Below are 20,902 nucleotides of genomic sequence, written 5' to 3'. Positions count from 1 at the left end.
GAGGCTCTTAGTTCCTCTTCACTTTCTGCCATAAGGGTGGTGTCATCTGCATATTTGAGGTTATTGATATTTCTCCCAGCAATGTTGATTCCAGTTTGTGCTTCATCCAGCCCAGCATTTCGTATGATATACTATGCATATAAGTTAAATAAGCAGGGTGATAATATACAGCCTTGACATACTCCTTTCCCTATTTGGAACCAGTCTATTGTTCCACGTCTGGTTATAACTGTTGCTTCTTGACCTGCATACAGATTCCTCAGGAGGCAGGTAAGGTGGTCTGGTATTCCCATCTCTTGAAGAATTTTTCAGTTTGTTGTGATCTACACAGTCAAAGGCTTTGGTGTAATCAATTAAGCAGAAGTAGATGTTTTTATGGAACTCTCTTGCTTTTTCGATGTTCCAACGGGTGCTGGCAATTTGATCTCTGGTTCCTCTGCCTTCTCTAAATCCAGCTTGAACATCTGGAAGTTCATGGTTCATGTACTGTTGAAGCCTGGCTTGGAGAATTTTGAGCATTTTCTTGCTAGCATGTGAAATAAGCGCAAGTTTGAATATTCTTTGGCATTGCCCTTCTATGGGATTGCAATGAAAACTGACCTTTTCCAGTCCTGTGGCCATTGCAGAGTTTTTCAAATTTGCTGGCATATTGAGTGCAGCACTTTCACAGCATCATCTTTTAGAGTTTGAAATAGCCCAACTGGAATCCCATCACCTCCACTAGCTTTGTTCTTAGTGATGCTTCATAAGGCCCACTTGACTAAGGCATTCCAGTATGTATGGCTCTAGGTGAGTGATCACACCATCACGGTCATGAAGATCTTTTTTGTTTAGTTCTTCTGTGTATTTTTCCCACCTCTTCTTAGCATCTTCTGCTTCTGTTAGGTCCATACCATTTTTGTCCTTTATTGCATTTCATGCAAAGATGGGCACAATAAAGGACAGATTGTTGCTGGATCACTGGATTTTCTTGAGTGATCATTAACTTACAAATCTCCCAAACTCCCTCAAAATTACCTATTTTTAATCCTCTAGTGGGATTTCTAAACTAATTATCCTACTCTATCCCTATCAGATTCGCTTTTAACATTGTCTCATTTGTACTTTCAATGTCACAAAATACCTCCAAGAGTCCCATTAGTGTGAAGGTTTCTGTCAGTGGGACTTCCTCTGGGACAGCATCATCCTGTCCACCACTTTCCTCACTCTGTTTAAGCTCACACTCACTGGCTCTCCAGCTGCGTCTCTTTTTAGTCCCAGAACCGCAGCCAGGTCTCCATTCCCTCGCAGCATATTCCTCCCACAACTCCATTTGCATCCTACTCAATTTTACTTCCAACTTTATCACTTTCCATTTCTTTGGTCAATTCCCTCCTTCAGTTACTTACTTTTGTAAAATGCCATGTGGGTTTATTGCTGAAGATGAGGAGGCAACACAACTGCACTCTTTGCCACCTGTGCGTGAACTGAATAACGCGTCCAGTGACCAATCACCCACAGACTTTGAAAGAAGCAATTTGGGGTCACTAACCATTATGTATCTTTGAGGCAGTGGTTTCATGGACTGAAGAGCCAGCAGCAAAATCTCTACGTTCCACAGTTACTTGGTTAACAATACTTTGGTAACTGAAAGGTGAACAGTGTTATCCAGGAACTGCTACTGATATGGCACCTTGACAGCCGAAGTCCACGCAAGTTGGTACAAAGCAAGAATAGCCTGGACTCGGCCATGGCAACTACTAATATCCCACCCATCTTTCAATGCATGGAAATACATTTTAAAGCAATGTGAGAGATAATACTGAATGTAGCCTGATTATACTTTAAGAGCTGGAATGGTAAAGTGATATAAATAAGCTCTATGAAGTATATCTGAAATTAAGTGATTCCATTTGCTATAAAAAGAAAAAAAAGGAAAGAAGGTACATCATCCAAACCCTTCAGAAGTACTCAGATCAGTCATTTACTTTTGTCCCTACTAGTGTAAACTCTGTCAACCTTAAAACTCCCCTATGTTCCACACATAATTCAAAGTTTCTTACGCTAAGGCTCCTAACTGGAATTACTATTCGTTACCCTATTCACTACTACTGTACAAATTGTCAAAATATGTTGGGGGTAAAACACTGTGGTCTTCTGAGAATATGACCTATGTGCTTAGATTTTTGTTCATTGAAATTAGTTTACAAAAACTGAATTCATTCTTTTTGTTCTAGAAACAGCATCATATGAAACCAGAGAGATCTTTTAGGTACAATGATGCTACAAGAAAACCACACAAAACTGAGTTGTTTTTTCTGCTTAAGCATCTAGAGTTCTCAGATATTTGTAGCCTCAAAATTTCTAAACTGGAATGGAGGCAGCAGGGGCGGGAGGCAGGGTGGGAAGCTGTCTTCCCCTCCTACCTCTCAAGACAGAGAAAATCCCAACACGAAACATGGCCTGCTTACAACCTTCAACCTGCACACAGCTCCAAGCCGGCACTGGAGAACTTCAAATACATACACACCACCATGGCTCAGCAGACACTATGGAGAGCCACCCAACTCAGCAAAATAATCCCACAAAGCTATGTACTCTTCATTAGACAGCAGGAGTGTGCTAAGCATTTTGCACATATTAACTCACTGCTAACAGGAACCCCCTTTGGTAGATTCTATTATCATGTCTATATAGAGATGACAGAGCACAGAAAAATCAACTTGCCCAGGTCAAACAGCAAGTACACAGCAGACACCTGGCACAGTTTGGCCCCAGAGTCCATGCTTTTAATCTCCACAGGGCTCATTTATTTATTATCAATAAATGGCAATATTATTTAATATGTAAAAGTAACTTCTAAATCTTTTAGTCATGAGTTTTTAACCAAGAATATATATTTCTCTGAAAATTTTTCTTTAGTTTATTAAAAGAATTTTTACAAAAAGAAGCTAACAGAAGGGATCCAACTGCCTTGTGAAATCCCAAGTCTCCATCTCTTTTTCTTGGTGTTTGTATACAAAGATGCAGCTTGTTTAGTGTCTTCTGCTCTTCATTTTCTCTCTTGTCCGTTTTCCGGGTCTTTTCTGCAGAAAAGGAAATATCAGTGTGTTCACCCAGCAGTTGGCCTTCTGCCCCAGGGTCTGGACACAAGGAAAGAAAGGGAGGGAGATGGGAGGGGTGGGAGTGGAGGCTGCTCCAGCCCCCTCACTCCATACTCACATTTGATCCTTTCTTTCCAGGCCTCTTGAGGCCCCTGCCATGAGCTGTCTTGGCCCGGAAGCTGGATACATCATCATAACTCTCACGAGTGTTCCACTTGGAGCCTTTCTTCTTCCCACCATAACCAAACTTCTGGTTTTTATAGCGTCGCTTGGCATTGGGCCTGGAAAAAAAGCAGTCTTATAGGTTACCCTCAACACTGCAAATCCTGACGAATGTTACAATTCAACCATACCCTCAGTTTCCTATCTGTAAACGAAGCCCATAGATACTACTGTACCCAAAATCTCATCCTTGAGCCAGTATTTCTACTCTATAAACTCCCCAGACAAGATCATCTACCTACAGCCTTAACCACCAAAGCAGGAAAACAAAGCAAGAATCAGGAAAAGATCTATCATGTGGCTCATCATTTATCTTCAGAGCCCATGGACTGTAGCCCACCAGGCTCCTCTGTCCATGGAATACTCCAGGCAAGAATACTGGAGTGGATTGCCATTCCCTTCTCCAAGGGATCTTCTGCACTCAGGAATCAAACCCAGGTCTTCTGCATTTCAGGCAGATTCTTTACCGTTTGAGCCATCTGGGAAGCCCCATTTTTAAACTAAATCTTATTAAATCACCCTCAGTTGTTCCTAGTCCTCTCAAGGATATTAAATGTGGTTAACGTTTGAGTGTAACACATGTTAAAACTGATCGTCCCACAGGAATCTCAATTCACCATATCCTAAGTCACAGTCACCTCCCTCCTAGACTGGTTTCACCTCCTGTATCTACAGCCTAACTTGAGGTTGGTGGTCCTATCATATAGTCAGCTGCCCACACTATGAACCTAGGGTGGATTATAATTCCTTTTTTCATTCTCTGCACCCAGCTCAATTACTGAGTCCTGCTAATTTGACCTCGTGAGTATTTCTTCAACCAATTTTCTCTTCTCTACCCCTACTACCACTTTCAGGTCATTATCCTTGTTCTCTGGACTTTTGTAATGGGCCCCTGATCAATTTCCCTGCCTCCCTCACTTACACAAGTACCACTGTAATATTGAAAACATGAATATGACCTGCTCACCATTTTGAGTAAAGTCCATGAGCACCTCCCCACTGACTGCTGGAAATAGCCCAGGCTCTTCACAACACTGCCCTGCACTCAGCCCAGGTCCTCCCAGCTACACCTCACCACTCCTTGCCGCATGCTGTAACCCCCATGACACCAAATGCTGGCTGTTCCTCACACACCAACCTACTGTTCTTATCGCTACACTTCTGCTCATTCATGTTCTTCCTTCTTCCCCAAACCCATGTCTCTCCTGTTCTCCTGGTTAATTCTTACTGGTCTTTCAGACTAAGCTCTGGTGAACCCTTCTCCAGGAAGCCATCCCCAGACTCTGACCCCTGGACCATGTCACATATTTCTAAAATGGGCTTCCAGACTTCTCCCTCAATGCCTCTATCACAGCATGGACTATATTATATAGATATGATCATTCTCCTCAGGATGGGTGTCCAGGAATGCATAAAGGTGAATTAAAAGAACCAATAATAATATCCAACATTATCCCTTTTAATCTTTCTAATATTAAGAGGAACTTAGAATTTTTTTTTCATTTTCACAAATGAGGAAATTAACATTTAGGAAGGTGAAGTAACTTGCTCAAAGCTACCCTCCTAATGAGAGACAGAACCCAGATCAGAACCCTAGGTCTGCACACAACCCTCACACATGAGGAATCAACTTCTACTGTGTATTTACTGAAATCACCTCACTTGAACCTTCAAAGACTGATATGGCTGAATGGGCCCATCACACGGCCCATAGGTCGGGCCGTAGGCACAGCCACACTCCTTGCAAAGAGGACACACCATGTACTGTGGCCTTGCATGCACCACCACCAAAACAGAATGCAGCACTCACCCCTTCCTCATTTGCTGGCCTTTGGCTCCTTCTTTCGTGCTGCGTGCAACAGGCTTCTGATCTCCCTCAAGGAAGTCCAGTTTATCAGAGAAACCTGGGAGTGAAGTACTTTGATCAACACCACAGTGTTTTAAAAAAAGATTCAACTTCAAAAGAAGGATGTTACTTATGGAATTGGTATTAAGGGCACATCTTGCTCTGCACACCATTGTCAAACGTTAGGTCCAATAGTTCCAAATCAATCAAGCCTTCAGATGTGTTTGATAGAATCAGCAGGTACCCCTGCTCCCCTGCAGCCTTATGAGAGAATACACTCACCTTTCTGATATTTCTTAATGGCACTCATCATGTGTGATTTCTCCTTCTGCCGCTTCTGAAGAACCTCTGTTTGCACCTGGATGTGGACACAAGACTGTTACACCCACTCCAAACCAGCACTCCAAATGGCTACAGTCTCTCAGTGACCAGGCTGTGACCACCACCGAGCACTGACTGTGTGCCACAACCACGTTAAGGCTCTAAGTATATTCTCAATTTCTCATCCCAACAACCCACTGAAGCAGAAATTCTTATGACCCCAAAACGAAGCACAGAGAGATGCTATAATTTGCCCAAGTCACACAGCAAGTGTGGAGCTGAGATTCACACCCAGGAAGTCTGCATTCTTACCCATGACACAACCTGCTACAAAACTGCACAAATCATGTTTATGTCAACATCCAATTCTCTCCCTAATTATATCTGGGCAGATTAAATACCTGAACCACTGCTGCTAGGCATGAAAATCTCAACAGAGAAAACAATCTCTCCCAAAAACAAACAAAAAAAACCTTTAAGGATAAAAAGAGATGCTTAAACTCTAACGCAGAGTTTCTCTATCCCAACACTAGGACAGTTTGGACAGGATCATTTTTTGTCAGGGGGGAGCATGGCCTGTCCTCTGCATTGCAGGATGTTGAGAAGCCTCCCTGCTCTCCACCCACAAGCACCAACTGCACACTCCCCACCAAGGTGTGACAACCAAAAATGCCCCCAGACATTGCCAACTGTTCCCTGGTCAAACAAAATTATCCCCCATCGGACTGTGCTGGGAGGTCAGGTTTGGAAACCACTGATCTGGACCCAGCTCTTCACTGTACAGGTGTGCAAAGTACAGCCCAGAGAAGTGCCTGACTCGCTTGTAATGACCATACTACTTCTGGTGACTCACAGGTGTCCAGGAGGGATTGTGTTTGTGGACACTAGCAGCCCATGCTGCTATGAGGGAGTAAACACACAACGGAACACACACCAGGCACAGAACCAACTCAGACCAGGCAATCTACGGACAAACACCCTCGGCCCCACCCCAGCCCTGTCCGTTGTCCTTCCCACCTTCTTTCCATATTTTCTAAGTGCTCGCAGCTGCTTAGCCTTTTCCGACTTCTCCATGGCAGCCTGCTTAGCCTGCAGTTTCTGTCGAATCTGAAACACAAAATGTTGTCAGCTTATGTTAACTGAAAATGGCGTGGAAGCTGCTTAGGGTGCACTGCAGCAGGGAGCAGACACACTGTGGAGTTCTGCACACTGTGGAGCTCAAAGGAAACTTGGGAATCATCGACTCCAAGCCCTGTGTTTCACACACAAGGATAACAAGGCCCAAAGGCTAACACCTTTATCCAAGACACCAAAGTCTCAGCCTTGGAACCACAACATCAAGGCGACCTTCTTATTCCCAGTGTGCTGTTTGCTCTGTTAAACAAAACAGCTTGCTTGCCACTGAATCAGGAGAAAAGACGAACGTCTCTCCATCCATACCATCTGCAGATGGTGATGAAAGCAGTATACAGCTTTAGCCTCCTTCTCCAGTAGACCATCTGCACTATAAAAACTCAAACTGATAGCAGGTACCTAGCTATTTGCATTAAACATACACATTTCAGTTAAAGAATGAACAGTTATGACTTTGAATGTGCAGAAATGGGTCTGGGTTCATCTCTAGATTAGCTTCCTTGAATACCACTGAGACAAGAAAATCCAGCTTGAGACCCAAGTGAACTATTTAAGTATATCTTAGATTAGACGTTGGTAATTCTCTGCCTCCCAAAGTTGAATAAGGACCAAATTCTACCTAACTGTCCAGTTCAGTCACTCATTCATGTCCAGCTCTTTGCGAACCCATGGACTGCAGCACACCAGGCCTCCCTGTCCATCACCAACTCCCGGAGTTTACTAAAACTCATGTCCACTGAGTTGGTGATGCCATCCAACCATCTAATCCTCTGTTGTCCCCTTCTCCTCCTGCCTTCAATCTTTCCCAGCATCAGGGTCTTTTCCAATGAGTCAGCTCTTCACATCAGGTGGGCAAAGTATTGGAGTTTCAGCTTTAGCATCAGTCCTTCCAATGAATATTCAGGACTGATTTCCTTTAGGATGGACTGGTTGGATCTTCCTGCAGTCCAAGGGACTCTCAAGAGTCTTCTCCAACACCACAGTTCAAAAGCATCAATTCGGTGCTCAGCTTTCTTTACAGTCCAACTCTCACATCCATACATGACTACTGGAAAAACCATAGCCTTAACTAGCCTTAACTTAGCTAACTGTAAATTATGCCAAATCTGAGCCATACATCAATCCTTTTACAGCAGAGAAAACCTGAGGCTCAGAGAAAGGTAACTGTCTGCAAGTTATAATGCTGCCCCGGCAATGGCAGGAAAGAACTGTTGTCTCTTCCACACACCATACCATGACCATGCCAGCTAGGAGATGCATAAAGATCATCTTTACCCTAGGGACCACACTTCTTACATTATGTTCCTCCCTTAACTGCTTATATTAGGAAAAAGTCAACCTTACATTTGTCCAGCTGGTGTTGATTAGCATGAATCTGACATAGATAACTGAGATAATAATCGTCCTCTGACAACTGGCTCCCTATTAATGGGCTTATGCCTTTGTTTGTTTGAACATTAAGGGAGACAAGCCAGCTATATAGACTTAAGTACAAAGCCTCAGTCTTCCACAGAAAACCTTTTCCATTTCTTACCTTCTGCATCTGCTGATCAGACTTGGCCATCTCTGCAAAGTAATCCGTAGGCCGCTTGGTAGGCACTTTGAGCTGATGGAGGCGGGGCAATACTGCAAGCACTGCTGCCTGGGCTTGACGGTAGCTGAGGATGTAGGACAAAGTGTGAAATAAGCTAAGGCAGAGAGGCCTTACATCCTTCTCACTGCCTCTCATAAGGTATCCAAGGTCTGAAGAGCCCACAACACCTGACCTCCACCAGCAAGAACACACACACAAACAAAAATGGTAATAAAATCTCATTAACTCATTAGGAGAAATCTTTTAAAAGGGGTGGGGAGTATCGCTCAAAATGAATTAGTAGTTTAATAAAATGACCACTTCAGAAGTGCTCACTAACTTACAAATGCCAGTTACACATTCTTATTTAGTCACTAAAAAAAAAAAGTCCATATAAGGATCCCGCATAAGAAACTTTTTGTTCTCATAATCAACTGCACAAAAAACTTTAAAACTTAATATTTGCAAATAAACTGGACTTTAAACTGTGACTGCTGGACCACGGGGTTTTTCTCTCAACCACGGAGCATCTCCTACTCTTTAGTCCAAAGAAGCTTTCCTCCTTACTCCCAGGCTTAGGACACCTCGGAGGAACACAAGCTCATGGCTTCCACCCTCTCCCCACTCTCTAGCACAGGGACCCACAACCTTTCACACACTAGAAAACATACATACAAGCTCATCTCACGCTTAAAGTCATCTTCTGGATCAACAGCTTTCGGATCCTGGTTCTGAGATGTTGACTGAGGTCCACTGATTTCTGGTACCGGACCCAGGGTCACATCAAGCCTTTCAACCCATTCCAGATCCCGCTTGAATTCAGCCAAACACTGCTTCAGGCCATTCTAGGAAATTCAGACACCAAGCTCACAAAAAGGTAACAGGCCAACAAACGAAGTGCCAACCTCCAAGACCCCGACAGGTAGTTGACCCTCTTGGCAATGCGCAGGATGTCTTTCCTGGAACTAGAACGCAGTCTCTGGAGCACAACAGAGCCTCGCGCGCATCCCAAGTCTAGCATCCCCCGACCGGGCCCCCGAACTCACCACGTCATTCACGGCCTTCTTCGGCCCCTCTAGCACCACGTTGAGGCCTGGCTTTAGAAGCCCTCGGGAAAACGCCTCCTGCAACTACAAGGCACGTTCCGCGGTGAGAACGGGAGAGTGAGGAGCCCTCTCCCTCGCGCAGCCCCGCGAGCTCGGATGATACCTACCTCTCTGTCTGTGACAAGAGCGTCATCAGAATCGGAGTCCGAACCTGAGAGCGGGGGGGTGTCCATCTCACCACGCGCGAGTCCACACCCACCGGAGGAAGCGGAGTAGCCCGAGACGCCCGCGCCTGGAAAAGGGCGCCCCTCGCCGCGGCCGGTTTGCAGCCCCCTGCCCTCCTGCCGCGGACCCACGTGGACTCGAACCGCACCGGAGCAAACAGCAGCTCCTGAGCTCTCTGAGCAAAAGACTTCCGCTTCCGGGTGCTGACATACTTCCGGCTTGCCGTTGCTATAGGAACCGCTCCGGCGTCGGTGAGTGCTGGGTTGCTTCGGATTCGTAGGGGCACACGCGTGGTCTGGTGATCCAGAGAGCAGAAGCTTACAGGTGGGAGAGATCCCTGGGGGTCGTCCAGAGGAGCAGGAAGCCGCGAGGGCGAAAGAAATGAGCAGACGCAGGAGCTGGGTCTGGGGCACCGGACGAGTTTGATAAGGGGAGGGGGCGGAGGAGCAGTTCGGGGGCGGACCCACGGGCGTGTCGCGGGGGAGGGTGCGGCAGGGTGGGCGGGGTTTCGCGTTTCTCCTTGCTCACCAGCTGCGTTGCATCTTTAGCGGAACTACCCCGGACCATGTCCACTGTGGTAGCTCAGTCGCTGCATGTTTTTGGTCTTCGACCCCACGTGTCCAACAATGTCTTCTTCTTCGATGAACAGATCATTATATTTCCTTCAGGAAATCACTGTGTGAAGTACAATGTGGATCAGAAATGGCAAAAATTCATTCCAGGTAAAACTGTTTCCAATCTGACACCTAGGTAACCATGTGAACCAAATATAACACGGTAATCCCAATAGGACGATTGAAAGAAAACTTTTTTGTCCAACTCGAATATACATATAGTTTTATAAATGTAGAAGAAATACATGTCTACTTTGCCTTATTTTAATGTATAGATTAATGAATCATACATACTTAAAGTCACATGTAAAATCATGTTAATTTAAAGGTACTTATTTTCACTGTGATCTAATGGAAAAAAATTCTTTTGAAGAGTTTCATGCATCTTCATTATCACTCTCTTTGTCATCACCAGGGCTGCTTTTTGACTTCTCTAACAGTTTTCTAGAGTACACCACTTTCATTACAGACCTTTTGAATCCATTTATGATGAAGACACTGGAGATTTTACCCCAGGTCAGAAATAACCATTTGTGTACTGTAACATTTGGTTTTGTTCACATTGGTCCTGCAAATGATATATATGATTTCCACATCTTAGCCACTCTTTTCCACTGTTTTCTGCGCTCAACCCGTTTTAATGTGACATGCATACAAAAGACTGTATACTACATATATGTAGTATTTAAAGAACTATAGTAAAATGAAAATCTGCAAATCTACCAAAAGGAGAGCAAATAGTACAGTACCAGTTCCTGTGTTTCTCCCTGACATCATTCATCTCACATGTGCCCACTCTCACTCCATCCTGTAATTATTCCCTTATTTCTCTGTATAGTTTTACCACATATTTATCTGTGTGGCCTTATGTAAGATATTGTTTTTGTTTGTGCTACTTTCCAACTTCATATAAATGTAATGGTAGTGTATGTATTCTGTGACTTGCTTCTCTTGTTTAACAACATACTTTGAGATTCATGCATTTTGTACATGTTAACTGAGTTCTTTTCATTACTATGCAGTATTCCCTCATATGACTCTAGTGTCTCAAATATATTTATCCATTCTAGTGTTGATGGACATTTGAGAATCAACTTTTTTTTTTTTTTTTTTTTGCTTCTCTGGTAGCTCAGATGGTAAAGAATCCGCCTGCAATGAGGGTTCAATCACACTGGGTTCAACTTGGGTTTGACCGCTGGGTTGGGACGATCCCCTGGAGAAGGGAATGGCTACCCACTCCAGTATTCTGGCCTGGAGAATTCCATGGACAGAGGAGCCTGGCAGGCTACAGTCCATGGGGTTGCAAAGAGTTGGACACGACTGAGTGACTTTCAGTTTCATTTTTTTGCTATTTCAAACCGTACTGCATTCTTGCATTCATGTGTTCTCATCTACTTGTGCAGAGATTCTCCAGGGCACACACCAAAACAGTAGTGTGGCCGTACTAGTTCACAACTGCTGTTACCCCACAACCTCACCACCCCTTGCTGTTGTTCTACTTCCTAATGTTTTGTGCATTTACCTACTACTAATGAGGATGAGAATCTTTTCACATGATTAAGGGGCTCCTCCTGTTTAATCTTCTATGAAATGTCTTATTTAAATTTTTTATCCATTTTCTATGTTTTGGGGGGTAATTTTCTTACTGATTTATGGTCGAACTATATTTTCTGTATGCTAATCCTTTGTCAGATGTATGCATACTACAGATAATTTCTCCCAGTTTGGGGCTTGTGTTTTCTTCCTCCTTATGGTATCTTGATGGACAGAAATTCTTGGTTTTAATGAAGTCAAATTTATCAACCTTACTCAAGCTTGTTAATATATTCTCCTATATTATCTCTTTGATACGCTCCACATTTACCTTTCATCTTTTAAGCGCTGGGTTAGGAGGATGCTGAGTGTGGGGGATTAGTGAGGAACCCAGTATGCCTGGAGCAGAGGGAATAGAGGAGGAGGAGCGAATGGTGAAGCAGAGAAGTAGGCAGAGCAACATCACATGGGCTTTGAGAGGAAGGGCTCCTACTCTGAGTAAAATGAGAGGCTGGGATGGAGGATTCTGAGCAGAGTGACATGATCTGACATGTTTCAAAAGGTTCCTTGTGGCTACTATTCACAGAATAGATTTAAGGAGGGACAAGGGAGGAAACAGGAGACCAGCTGAAGGACTATGGCTGTAATCCAGGTGGGAGGACATAGTGGCTTGGAGCAGGTAGCAGGTAACAGGGATGGTGAAAAGAGATCAAAGCCTGGCTCTATTTTGAAGGTGGAGGTGACAGGTTTCCTCATCGACCTGATGTAGTTGGGAGAGAAAAGGAAGAAGCAAGGCTTTTGGCCTGAGCAACTGAAAGGATGGAGTTGCTGCTAATTGAGACAGGAAAGACTGCAGAAGGAGCAGGTTTTGTGTGGAATGTTAGTTTTTGACATGGGAAGACTGAGATGCCTGCTAGATATGCAAGACTGAGATGCCTGCTAGATATGCAAGACTGAGATGCCTGCTAGATAGGATCTTAAGTGAGCACTTTGATGCCAATTCTTGCCTGGAGAGTTCCATGGACAGAGAAGCCTGGCAGGCTACAGCCCATGGGGTAGCAAAGAGTTGGACCCGACTGAGCGACTAACACTTTTTCAATTTCAGTTGATGTCAGTTGTGGATTCAAGAGAAAAGGCCCTGGCTGGTAATAAACATTTGAAGGTTGTTAGCATAGAGGTGAAATACAAAGTCCTTAGAATGAGGACTTCCCTGGTGGTCCAGTGGTTAATTCTACATTTCCAATGCCAGGGACATGGGTTCAACCCCCGGTCAGGGAACTTAAGATCCTACAAGCTTGCAGCATGGCCAAATAATAATCTTTTTAAAAAATCCTTAGAATGGATTGGATCACCCAGGGAGTAAATGAGTTTGTGAAAGAAAAGAAGGATAAAGATTGGGCTGTGGGGCCTTCCTACATTTAGTGCCAGGAAATGAGGAAGAACCTGAAAAAGAGTCGTTGGAGGAGCAGCCAAAAAAAGGAAATCCATATAGGAGGTGAACATATTTCAGGGAGAAGTCAGTCATCAACTGGGTTAAAACAATGGCAAAGCATTTACAAACTGCAATCAGTCAGCACATGTTAAGCACCCACTGGGAGTCAGACACTAGTGATTAAAAGAATGAGTAAGCCGGAAAGCCAGGGCCCCAGGCCTCCGGGAGCTCTCAACATTGTAGTGGGGACAGGTATGTATTCAAATGGGCATCGGGACTATGTAAATGAGCAGGACACCTTCTAGGCCAGGTACAGCCCTGGTAAGAAGCACAGAGGAGGGGAGTAAACTCTTGTCCTTTGCCTTCTCCTGGCAGTCTTGTCTACACTCACACTTTCAACTCCCCACCATGACTTTTACCTCAAATCTGTATTTCAGTCCAAACATCTCCCCTAGCTTTCATCGTATCAAGCGGCCTGCTAAGACCTCTTTACCTGAAAGTTCCACAGTATGTATCTCACACACAATGTATCCAGAATGGAATTTATCATTTCCTTTCTTCTCCCTCTTTCCTTGAGACTCCACTTTGCAAGGTATCAAAACACATGATAAAGATACGATTACAAAAATAAGCTAGTCCTAGTATAAATATCCCAGAAACCCAATAATACACAAATAAATGAATACAGTGGATAAAGGAATACATAAATGAATTTCAGTTCAGTTCAGTCACTCAGTCGTGTCCGACTCTTTGCAACCCCATGAACCACAGCACACCAGGCCTCCCTGTCCATCACCAACTCCTGGAGTTTACCCAAACTCATGGCAACCCACTCCAGTATTCTTGCCTGGAAAATCCCATGGACGGAGAAGCCTGGGAGGCTACAGTCCATAGGTTCGCAAAGAGTCAGACACGACTGAACGAAAAGTGGAGGAAGAATATGGAGTGCTGGCTGTTCAGGGCATAAAGGCCTGTTATCTGACCCTGCTGCACCTTCCAGACCCATCTCGGTCACCCCTGGCTCACACAGGATGCTCAGCCATTGCCCACTGTGTGTAGTTCCCCCACCCTCTACACCATTTCTCACTTCCACACCTTTGCCCTTCCTGGCCTGCCCCACCCCCATCCTGTTCCCACTTTGTCCTCTTTTAGGAATCCTTCCCTGCCTTCTCCCACCACAGCCTCAGTGAGGGGCCCATCCTAGTTGTTTTCAAAATAGCCAAGGCACAGTTGTACTGAAGGATACAGGGATCAACAGTTACATTTCTGCACTTTTCTCCTGTTGCCTTGGCAGCACCCACCACGGTGCCTGGTTTGTGCTAGATCTCGGTGAATGCATGGTCACCCCTCATCAGCCCCTCTGCTCTCTTTGCAGGCTCAGACAAGAGTCAGGGCATGTTGGCCTTGGCCATCAGTCCCAATCGGCGCTACCTCGCTATCTCAGAGACCGTGCAAGATAAACCTGTCATCACCATTTATGAACTGTCAGCCATCCCCTGCCGGAAGCGCAAAATCCTTAATAATTTTGACTTCCCAGTTCAGAAGTTTATTTGCATAGCTTTTTCTCCAGACTCTAAATACCTCTTGACTCAGACCTCACCTCCAGAATCAAACCTTGTCTATTGGCTGTGGGAAAAACAGAAAGTCATGGCCATTGTTAGAATCGACACTCAGAACAATGCTGTCTACCAGGTACTGCCCGGAATAACAAATATTATGCAAATTATTAAAAAATAGTACAAGCTGTCTCTCACTGAATGCTTTCTATGTGCCAGGGATAGTGCTGACTTCTTAAAATGCATTTTGAAATTTGCCACACAACACCATATAAAGTATACATAATTGTTGTCTCTGTTTTAAAGATGAAATAACTGAGGCTGCAACAATTTAGCAGGACCAGGACTCCCTGACCCCAGGGCCTGTGTTCTTTATTTTGGCCCAGAACTGCTTGCTGGTCACAAGTCAGGTTCAGAGGCAGTTTGATCAATTTGCTCTCTCTCCCCAGACCTGGCCTCTCCTGGGCAGCATTTCTGGGCTTTGGGAAGACTTAAGGAAGGTGGTGTGAGGTCATAAATGTTTAGGAAACTATCCGTGAAATTGCAGTTATGTGAGGAGCAGAAGTTTCTATTGTGCTTTGAGGGTGAAATGCAGAGGATGTGTCAGGAGGCTGGCTGGGTCCCAAGGAGGCTTTGCTTGGAGCAGTCAACCTGGTCTGAGATCTAGTGCTCAGTGTTACAGGGCCACGCGCTCAGTTCTGTTCAGGTTCAGAGATACTGGCTAATCAGCATCTTGGGCACAGACTCTGTTATTCTCACGAGGCTGGCGTGTGAACCAGCCTGCCACACCCAGAACACACATCATCTATCCGGTGTGTTTCCTCCCTTGAGAAGTGAAATTGTTAACCAACAGGTTGCTTGGTGATTACAGAATCAGAGCAGAGACGAGTAGAGCCTGAAGATTACTTCATCCAGGTCATAGTAAGGCAGGATACAGCATCCTGTTCAGAGCAGGGAGCACCTTGTCTCGAACAGATTCAGGAAACATTCGCTGGATGCCTGCTTTGAACCTGCCACTGGGGATACAGAGATGAAAAAGGCATAGCCCCTCCAGGTGCTCACCATCCAGTGGGGGGACAGATTGCCTGTGGCAGCCAGTGGGGATGAGGGTAAAGGGAAAGGAGGCCTAATCCCTGACATGTGGCTCCTTCGCCCTGGACAGGTCACATAAACCTGCCTGACCCTCATTTTTCTGTTTTTAGCTGAGGTTTCATTCTATTTTGCTAACATAGAGTTTGGTGATTGTCAAGACCTGCTCATCCTGCTTTTTGGTCTGCATCAGATGACTTTGGAAGGTTTTCTAATTTGACTCATGGACCCTACAAATATAATGGACATAAATCTATCCTCTTATCAAATATGTCTTAAAATTATATGATTTAGTGATGTTTAAAGGATCCTGTGAACTACTTGGACTAACTAATAATTAGTTAAATGGGAAATAATTTCATCAAGTTTAGTTTTATGTCTCTTTTTCTTTCATTCTTTCATATTTTACAGGTGAGCTTCAATCCCCAGGATAACACTCAGATTTGTATCACTGGAAATGGGATGTTTAAGCTGCTCCGTTTTGCTGAGGGAACCCTGAAGCAAACTAATTTTCAGAGGGGAGAACCCCAAAACTATCTTGCCCACACCTGGGTGTCCGATGACAAGATTATTGCTGGCACTGATACGGGCAGACTCTTCCTCTTTGAATCTGGAGATCAACGCTGGGAGACAAGCATCGTGGTCAAGGAGCCCACCAGCGAGACGAAGAACCTGGGGATGATCCAGGAATCAGAGAGGTAACAATGCCCTCTCTTAGTAAAACACACTCATCTTGCCAGTAGCATCACCCCTAAAACAGCATTCTTTAAAAATCATTCCCTTATCTTTTCTAGTGTTCATCCATATTCAGGGTCGAATTTGATGTTTATAACCATAACCTAGGTACAACTATTTTTATTTTTATACCTAACCTCATTTTATAAGTGTTTCCCTGGTGGCTCAGACGGTAAGGAATCCATCTGCAATGCAGGACACCCAGGTTCAATCCTGAGTTGGGAAGATCCCCTGGAGAAGGGAATGACTACCCACTCCAGTATCCTTGCCTGGAGAATCCCATGGACAGAGGAGCCTGGTGGGCTAGAGTCCATGAGGGTCACAAAAAGTCAGACACAACTAAACAACTAACAGTTTCACAGACTGGTATGACTTAGTCTTCAAAACTACCTATTTTCAAAAATATGTTTTCTCCTGGCTTCCCAGTTTACTAAATCAGTTAAATAGATGTCCACCAAGCCTTTGCAATGTGCAAGGCATCTTGCTAAATGCTGGGGACACAGGTCCTCAGGACCTTATAATTTGATAGGAAGCAGCAGACTAATGAGGAAATACAAGGAAATGTCAGTCAGTATGACAGAAGTGTATGGACCAGAGTAGGGGCTCAGGATGAAGCTGTCAATTTTACCTCTACTGCAGCCAATAATAGTCATATCTCATATTGGACAGTACCACTGTGTGGTCTAGACACTGCCTTAAACACTCTGTATATAACCTCATTTCAGGCTTACCCACCCTACATCGTACATATTATTATCCCATATTGCAGACTCTAAGAGGTTAAATGCCTCACCCGAGATCACAGCACTGTTAAGTAACAGGCCAGGATTCAAAGCCAGATGTCTGATCCCAATACCTGAGCCCGCAGTCAAAACGGCACCCTGTAGATTCCTCTTCCTCAATGTCTTTGGGTTCACCCATTTCTACCACCCCAATGCCAATGACATCTCCTTTTTGTCATGATTATGTTAAGAACTTCCTAATAAGGCCATTTCCCTCCAGTCTGCTGTGTTCACCATCTTTCAGTGAGTCCAGGACTCCAAGAATAAAGCTCAGACTCCTAAACTTGGCCCACATGCCCCTGCTACTCTGACCCTTCTCTATATCTGCCACATCAGCTCTTGCCTCTGTCTACTGCATATCCCTCATGCAGTCTCCTACTTCTGGGCTTAGTCTGCCCCTACACTGACCCCACTCCCCTCGACACTGCCACATCCCTCTTTGTCCTTCTGGTCTCAGCTGGGAGCCCCCAGCCTCTGCTCATCTCAGACAGCTGTTCTTCCTCTAAATCTGTTCTTAGGTGTTCTTGTTAGCTGATAATCGGCCAATGCCATCCTACTCAGCAGTCCCTGACAGTTCTTATCATACACCCCCTAGACCATCAGCTTAGGAACTGGGTCAACTTATTTATCATTGTTTCACAGAGTCGTTAACACAACATAACTCTGGTAAATGTCATATGAATGAATGAGTGAATGCAAATATGCATAAATGAATGAAAGAGAAAGAAGGGAAGGGGAGGAAGAAGAGAAGGAAGGAAGGAAAGAAAGGGAAAGGGATGGAAGGGAGAGAAGGAAGCGGAAACCTGGATTTAAATCTCAGCTCTTCCCCTTACTAATTGTGTGATCTTGGAAACAACCCCCCTGAGCCACTTTTTTCTAAACAACAAAATGAGTATGATAATAAAAAAACAGTGACCACAGAGGATTGCAAGATTTCCATATAAGTGTATAACCTTCCATCTCCCATGGAGCGCCAGTAGCACTCCCAGCCAAAGGGGCGCATTTAGGCCATGGGTAGGGGGCTCACACTGAGTGGTTTCTCGTGTGCATGCATGCTAAGTTGCTTCACTTGTGTCCAACTCTTTGCGACACTACGGACTGTAGCCTGCCAGGCTCCTCTGTCCATGGGATTCTCTGGGCAAGAATACTGGAGTGGGTTGCCATGCCCTTCTCCAGGGGATCTTCCTGACCCAGGAATGGAACATGGGCCTCCCACATTGCAGGCAGGTTGTTTACCATCTGAACCACGCTCCCACACCCAAGGACAGTCCTTCTTTCTCATCCCTGGCACAGTTCATCTCCTTGGAATGGTCTCTGTTATCTGCGTGTGCTATTTTCTTTTCCAGCCTGATCGAATTTCCAGCAGTCTCTTCCCCAGTCCCTTCCTACGAGCAGGTCATGATGACCAGCAGCCGCAGCCAGCTCTCGCTGCCCCAGGTGTTTGCCATCGCAGCCTATTCAAAGGGATTTGCCTGTTCTGCTGGGCCAGGGAGAGTTCTGCTGTTTGAGAAGATGGAAGACAAGGAGTTTTACCGTGAGAGCAGGGAGATCCGGGTAAGGAGGGGAGGAAGCAGCAGTGCTGGGGTCCAGCTGGCATCTGTTCTCCAGGAGCAGGGCAGTGACACAGCGTTTGATGCAGGGAAAGGGGCTGAGTGCAGAGCACAAAGGGACTCGAGCCATCTGTCCTGAGGGGAGTTTTAGGATGGATTGGACAGAGTTGCGGTATAGAAATAGGGAGCTCTGGATCTGAATCCTGGGAGAGAACTTGGGTAAATTGTTTTCTCTTCAAGTTCAGTGTTCCCATAATGTATATGGATATTTTAACATCAAGAACACCACCTGGTGTGGGACTTCTCTGGTAGTCCAGTTGCGAGTCTCTGCACTCCCAGTATAGGGGACCTCGCTTCTAGATCCTCGGTCAGGGAACTAGATCCCACTTGCCACAGCTAAGAGTTTGCATGCTACAGCTAAGATCTCATGTGCCTCAACTAAGACCAGGCACAGCCAAATAAGTAAATAAATATCTTTAAAAAAAAAAAAAGAAAAGAAAACTACCTGGGCTTCCCTGGTGGCTCAGAGGGTAAAGCGTCTGCCTGCAATGCAGGAGACCTGGGTTCGATCCCTGGGTCGGGAAGATCCCCTGGATGAAGGAAAAGGCAACCCACTCTGGTACTCTTGCCTGGAAAATCCCATGGACGGAGAAGCCTGGTAGGCTACAGTCCATGGGGTCGCAAAGAGTCAGACAGGACTGAGCGACTTCACTTTCATTTTCACCTGGTATGCAGCAGGCATTCAGCAAATCTTTGGGGAAGAAATGATACAGACCTCTGCAGAGAGAGATTTCACCTGGTTGGGAAAGAACCAGGAAGGTTTCAGGGTGTTTGAAGGTCATCTTTGAAGAAGGGTTGCAGAGGATGGATAACATTCGACAGGAAGACCCAGATCAGGAAGTCCAGGTGAAGGGAAGAAATTAAGCAAACGTACCGCTGACAGGGAGCAGTAGTGTGTTTGGGAGATATCTGTTCCCCAGTGGAAGGGCCTTAAGTCCCTGAAGGGAACGAGAGGACTAAGGCTGGTAAAAAGATGGCAAACGCCAGCGTGAGAGTGAGTATGTAAACGGGCAAGGCATCCTGTTTTCAGTGGAGATGGTTTCCTGGCTGAGTGACTTCACATGAGTTGCTGAATGTAGCAAACCTGTGCCTCTTCATTAAGGAAACAGCTTACCCTGGTGGTTATCGAAAGGATTACACATCTGTGTGATCACTGGATGCAGTTCAGTTCAGTTCAGTCGCTCAGTTGTGTCCAACTCTGCAACCCCATGGACTGCAGCACACCAGGCTTCTTTGTCCATCACTAACTCCCGGAGTTTACTCAAACTCACGTCCATCACGTTGGTGATGCCATCCAACCATCTCATCTTCTGTTGTCCCCTTTTCCTCCCACCTTCAATCTTTCCCAGCATCAGTGTCTCTCCCAATGAGTCATCTCTTCACATCAGGTGGGCAAAGTATTGGAGTTTCAGCTTCAGCATCAGCCCTTCCAATGAACACCCAGGACTGATCTCCTTTAGGATGGACTGGTTGGATCTCCTTGCAGTCCAAGGGACTCTCAAGAGTCTTCTCCAACACCACAGTTCAAGAGCATCAATTCTTTGGCACTCAGCTTTCTTTATAGTCCAGCTCTCACATCCATACATGACACTGGAAAAACCATAGCTTTGACTAAACAGACCTTTGTGGGTAAAGTCATGTCTCTGCTTCTTAATATGTTGTCTAGGTCATAGCTTTTCTTCCAAGGAGCAAGCGTCTTTTAATTTCATGGCTGCAGTCACCATCTGCAGTGATTTTGGAGCCCCCGAGAATAAAATCTCTCCGTTTCCATTGTTTTTCCCTATCTGTTTGCCATGAAGTGATGGGACTGGATGCCATGATCTTAGTTTTTTGAATTCTAAGTTTTAAGCCAACTTTTTCACTCTCCTCTTTCACTTTCATCAAGAGGCCCTTTAGTTCTTCACTTTCTGCCATAAGGGAGGTGTCATCTGCATATCTGATGCAGTGCCTGTGCTCAATAAATAATACTGGTTATTCTTGCAGTTAGGAATTAGTCCTGAGGTTTTTTGTTACTGGAGCCAAAAGGCAGTGAGGTCTAGGATCACAGCAGTGGGAAGCAGAGAGAGCCTTCGTGAAGGCTAAGTCTGTAGGACATCCCCTG

At 45.1% G+C, this 20,902-nt stretch overlaps 2 protein-coding genes across 2 annotated transcripts in view; one reads left to right on the top strand and one right to left on the bottom strand.

Moving 5' to 3' along the window:
• Nucleotides 1-2,878: 2,878 nt before the first annotated feature.
• EBNA1BP2 (EBNA1 binding protein 2) lies at nt 2,879-9,642 on the bottom strand. Its single transcript, XM_043878154.1, has 9 exons — nt 9,393-9,642; nt 9,226-9,309; nt 8,855-9,024; nt 8,141-8,264; nt 6,490-6,579; nt 5,434-5,509; nt 5,116-5,209; nt 3,202-3,364; nt 2,879-3,065 (listed from the first exon to the last, which is right to left on the bottom strand). The coding sequence occupies exons 1-9, from the start codon at nt 9,456-9,458 to the stop codon at nt 3,015-3,017; spliced, it is 918 nt and encodes a 305-aa protein (XP_043734089.1). The 5' UTR covers nt 9,459-9,642; the 3' UTR covers nt 2,879-3,014.
• Nucleotides 9,643-10,011: 369 nt separating this feature from the next.
• The window catches only part of CFAP57 (cilia and flagella associated protein 57), a 66,912-nt gene continuing 56,021 nt past the window's right edge, over nt 10,012-20,902 (top strand). Inside the window, exons 1-4 of the mRNA XM_043878335.1 lie at nt 10,012-10,172; nt 14,405-14,721; nt 16,086-16,372; nt 18,538-18,745. Of these exons, the coding sequence (XP_043734270.1) occupies nt 10,016-10,172; nt 14,405-14,721; nt 16,086-16,372; nt 18,538-18,745 (969 nt within the window). The 5' untranslated portion in view covers nt 10,012-10,015. The remainder of the gene's footprint in view (nt 10,173-14,404; nt 14,722-16,085; nt 16,373-18,537; nt 18,746-20,902) is intronic.

This window comes from Cervus elaphus, chromosome 20, assembly GCF_910594005.1.
Source record: "Cervus elaphus chromosome 20, mCerEla1.1, whole genome shotgun sequence".
Taxonomy (NCBI): Eukaryota; Metazoa; Chordata; class Mammalia; order Artiodactyla; family Cervidae; genus Cervus; species Cervus elaphus.
The sequence above is the reverse complement of the archived record's forward strand: the minus strand, read 5'-3'. Positions and strand labels throughout refer to the sequence as shown.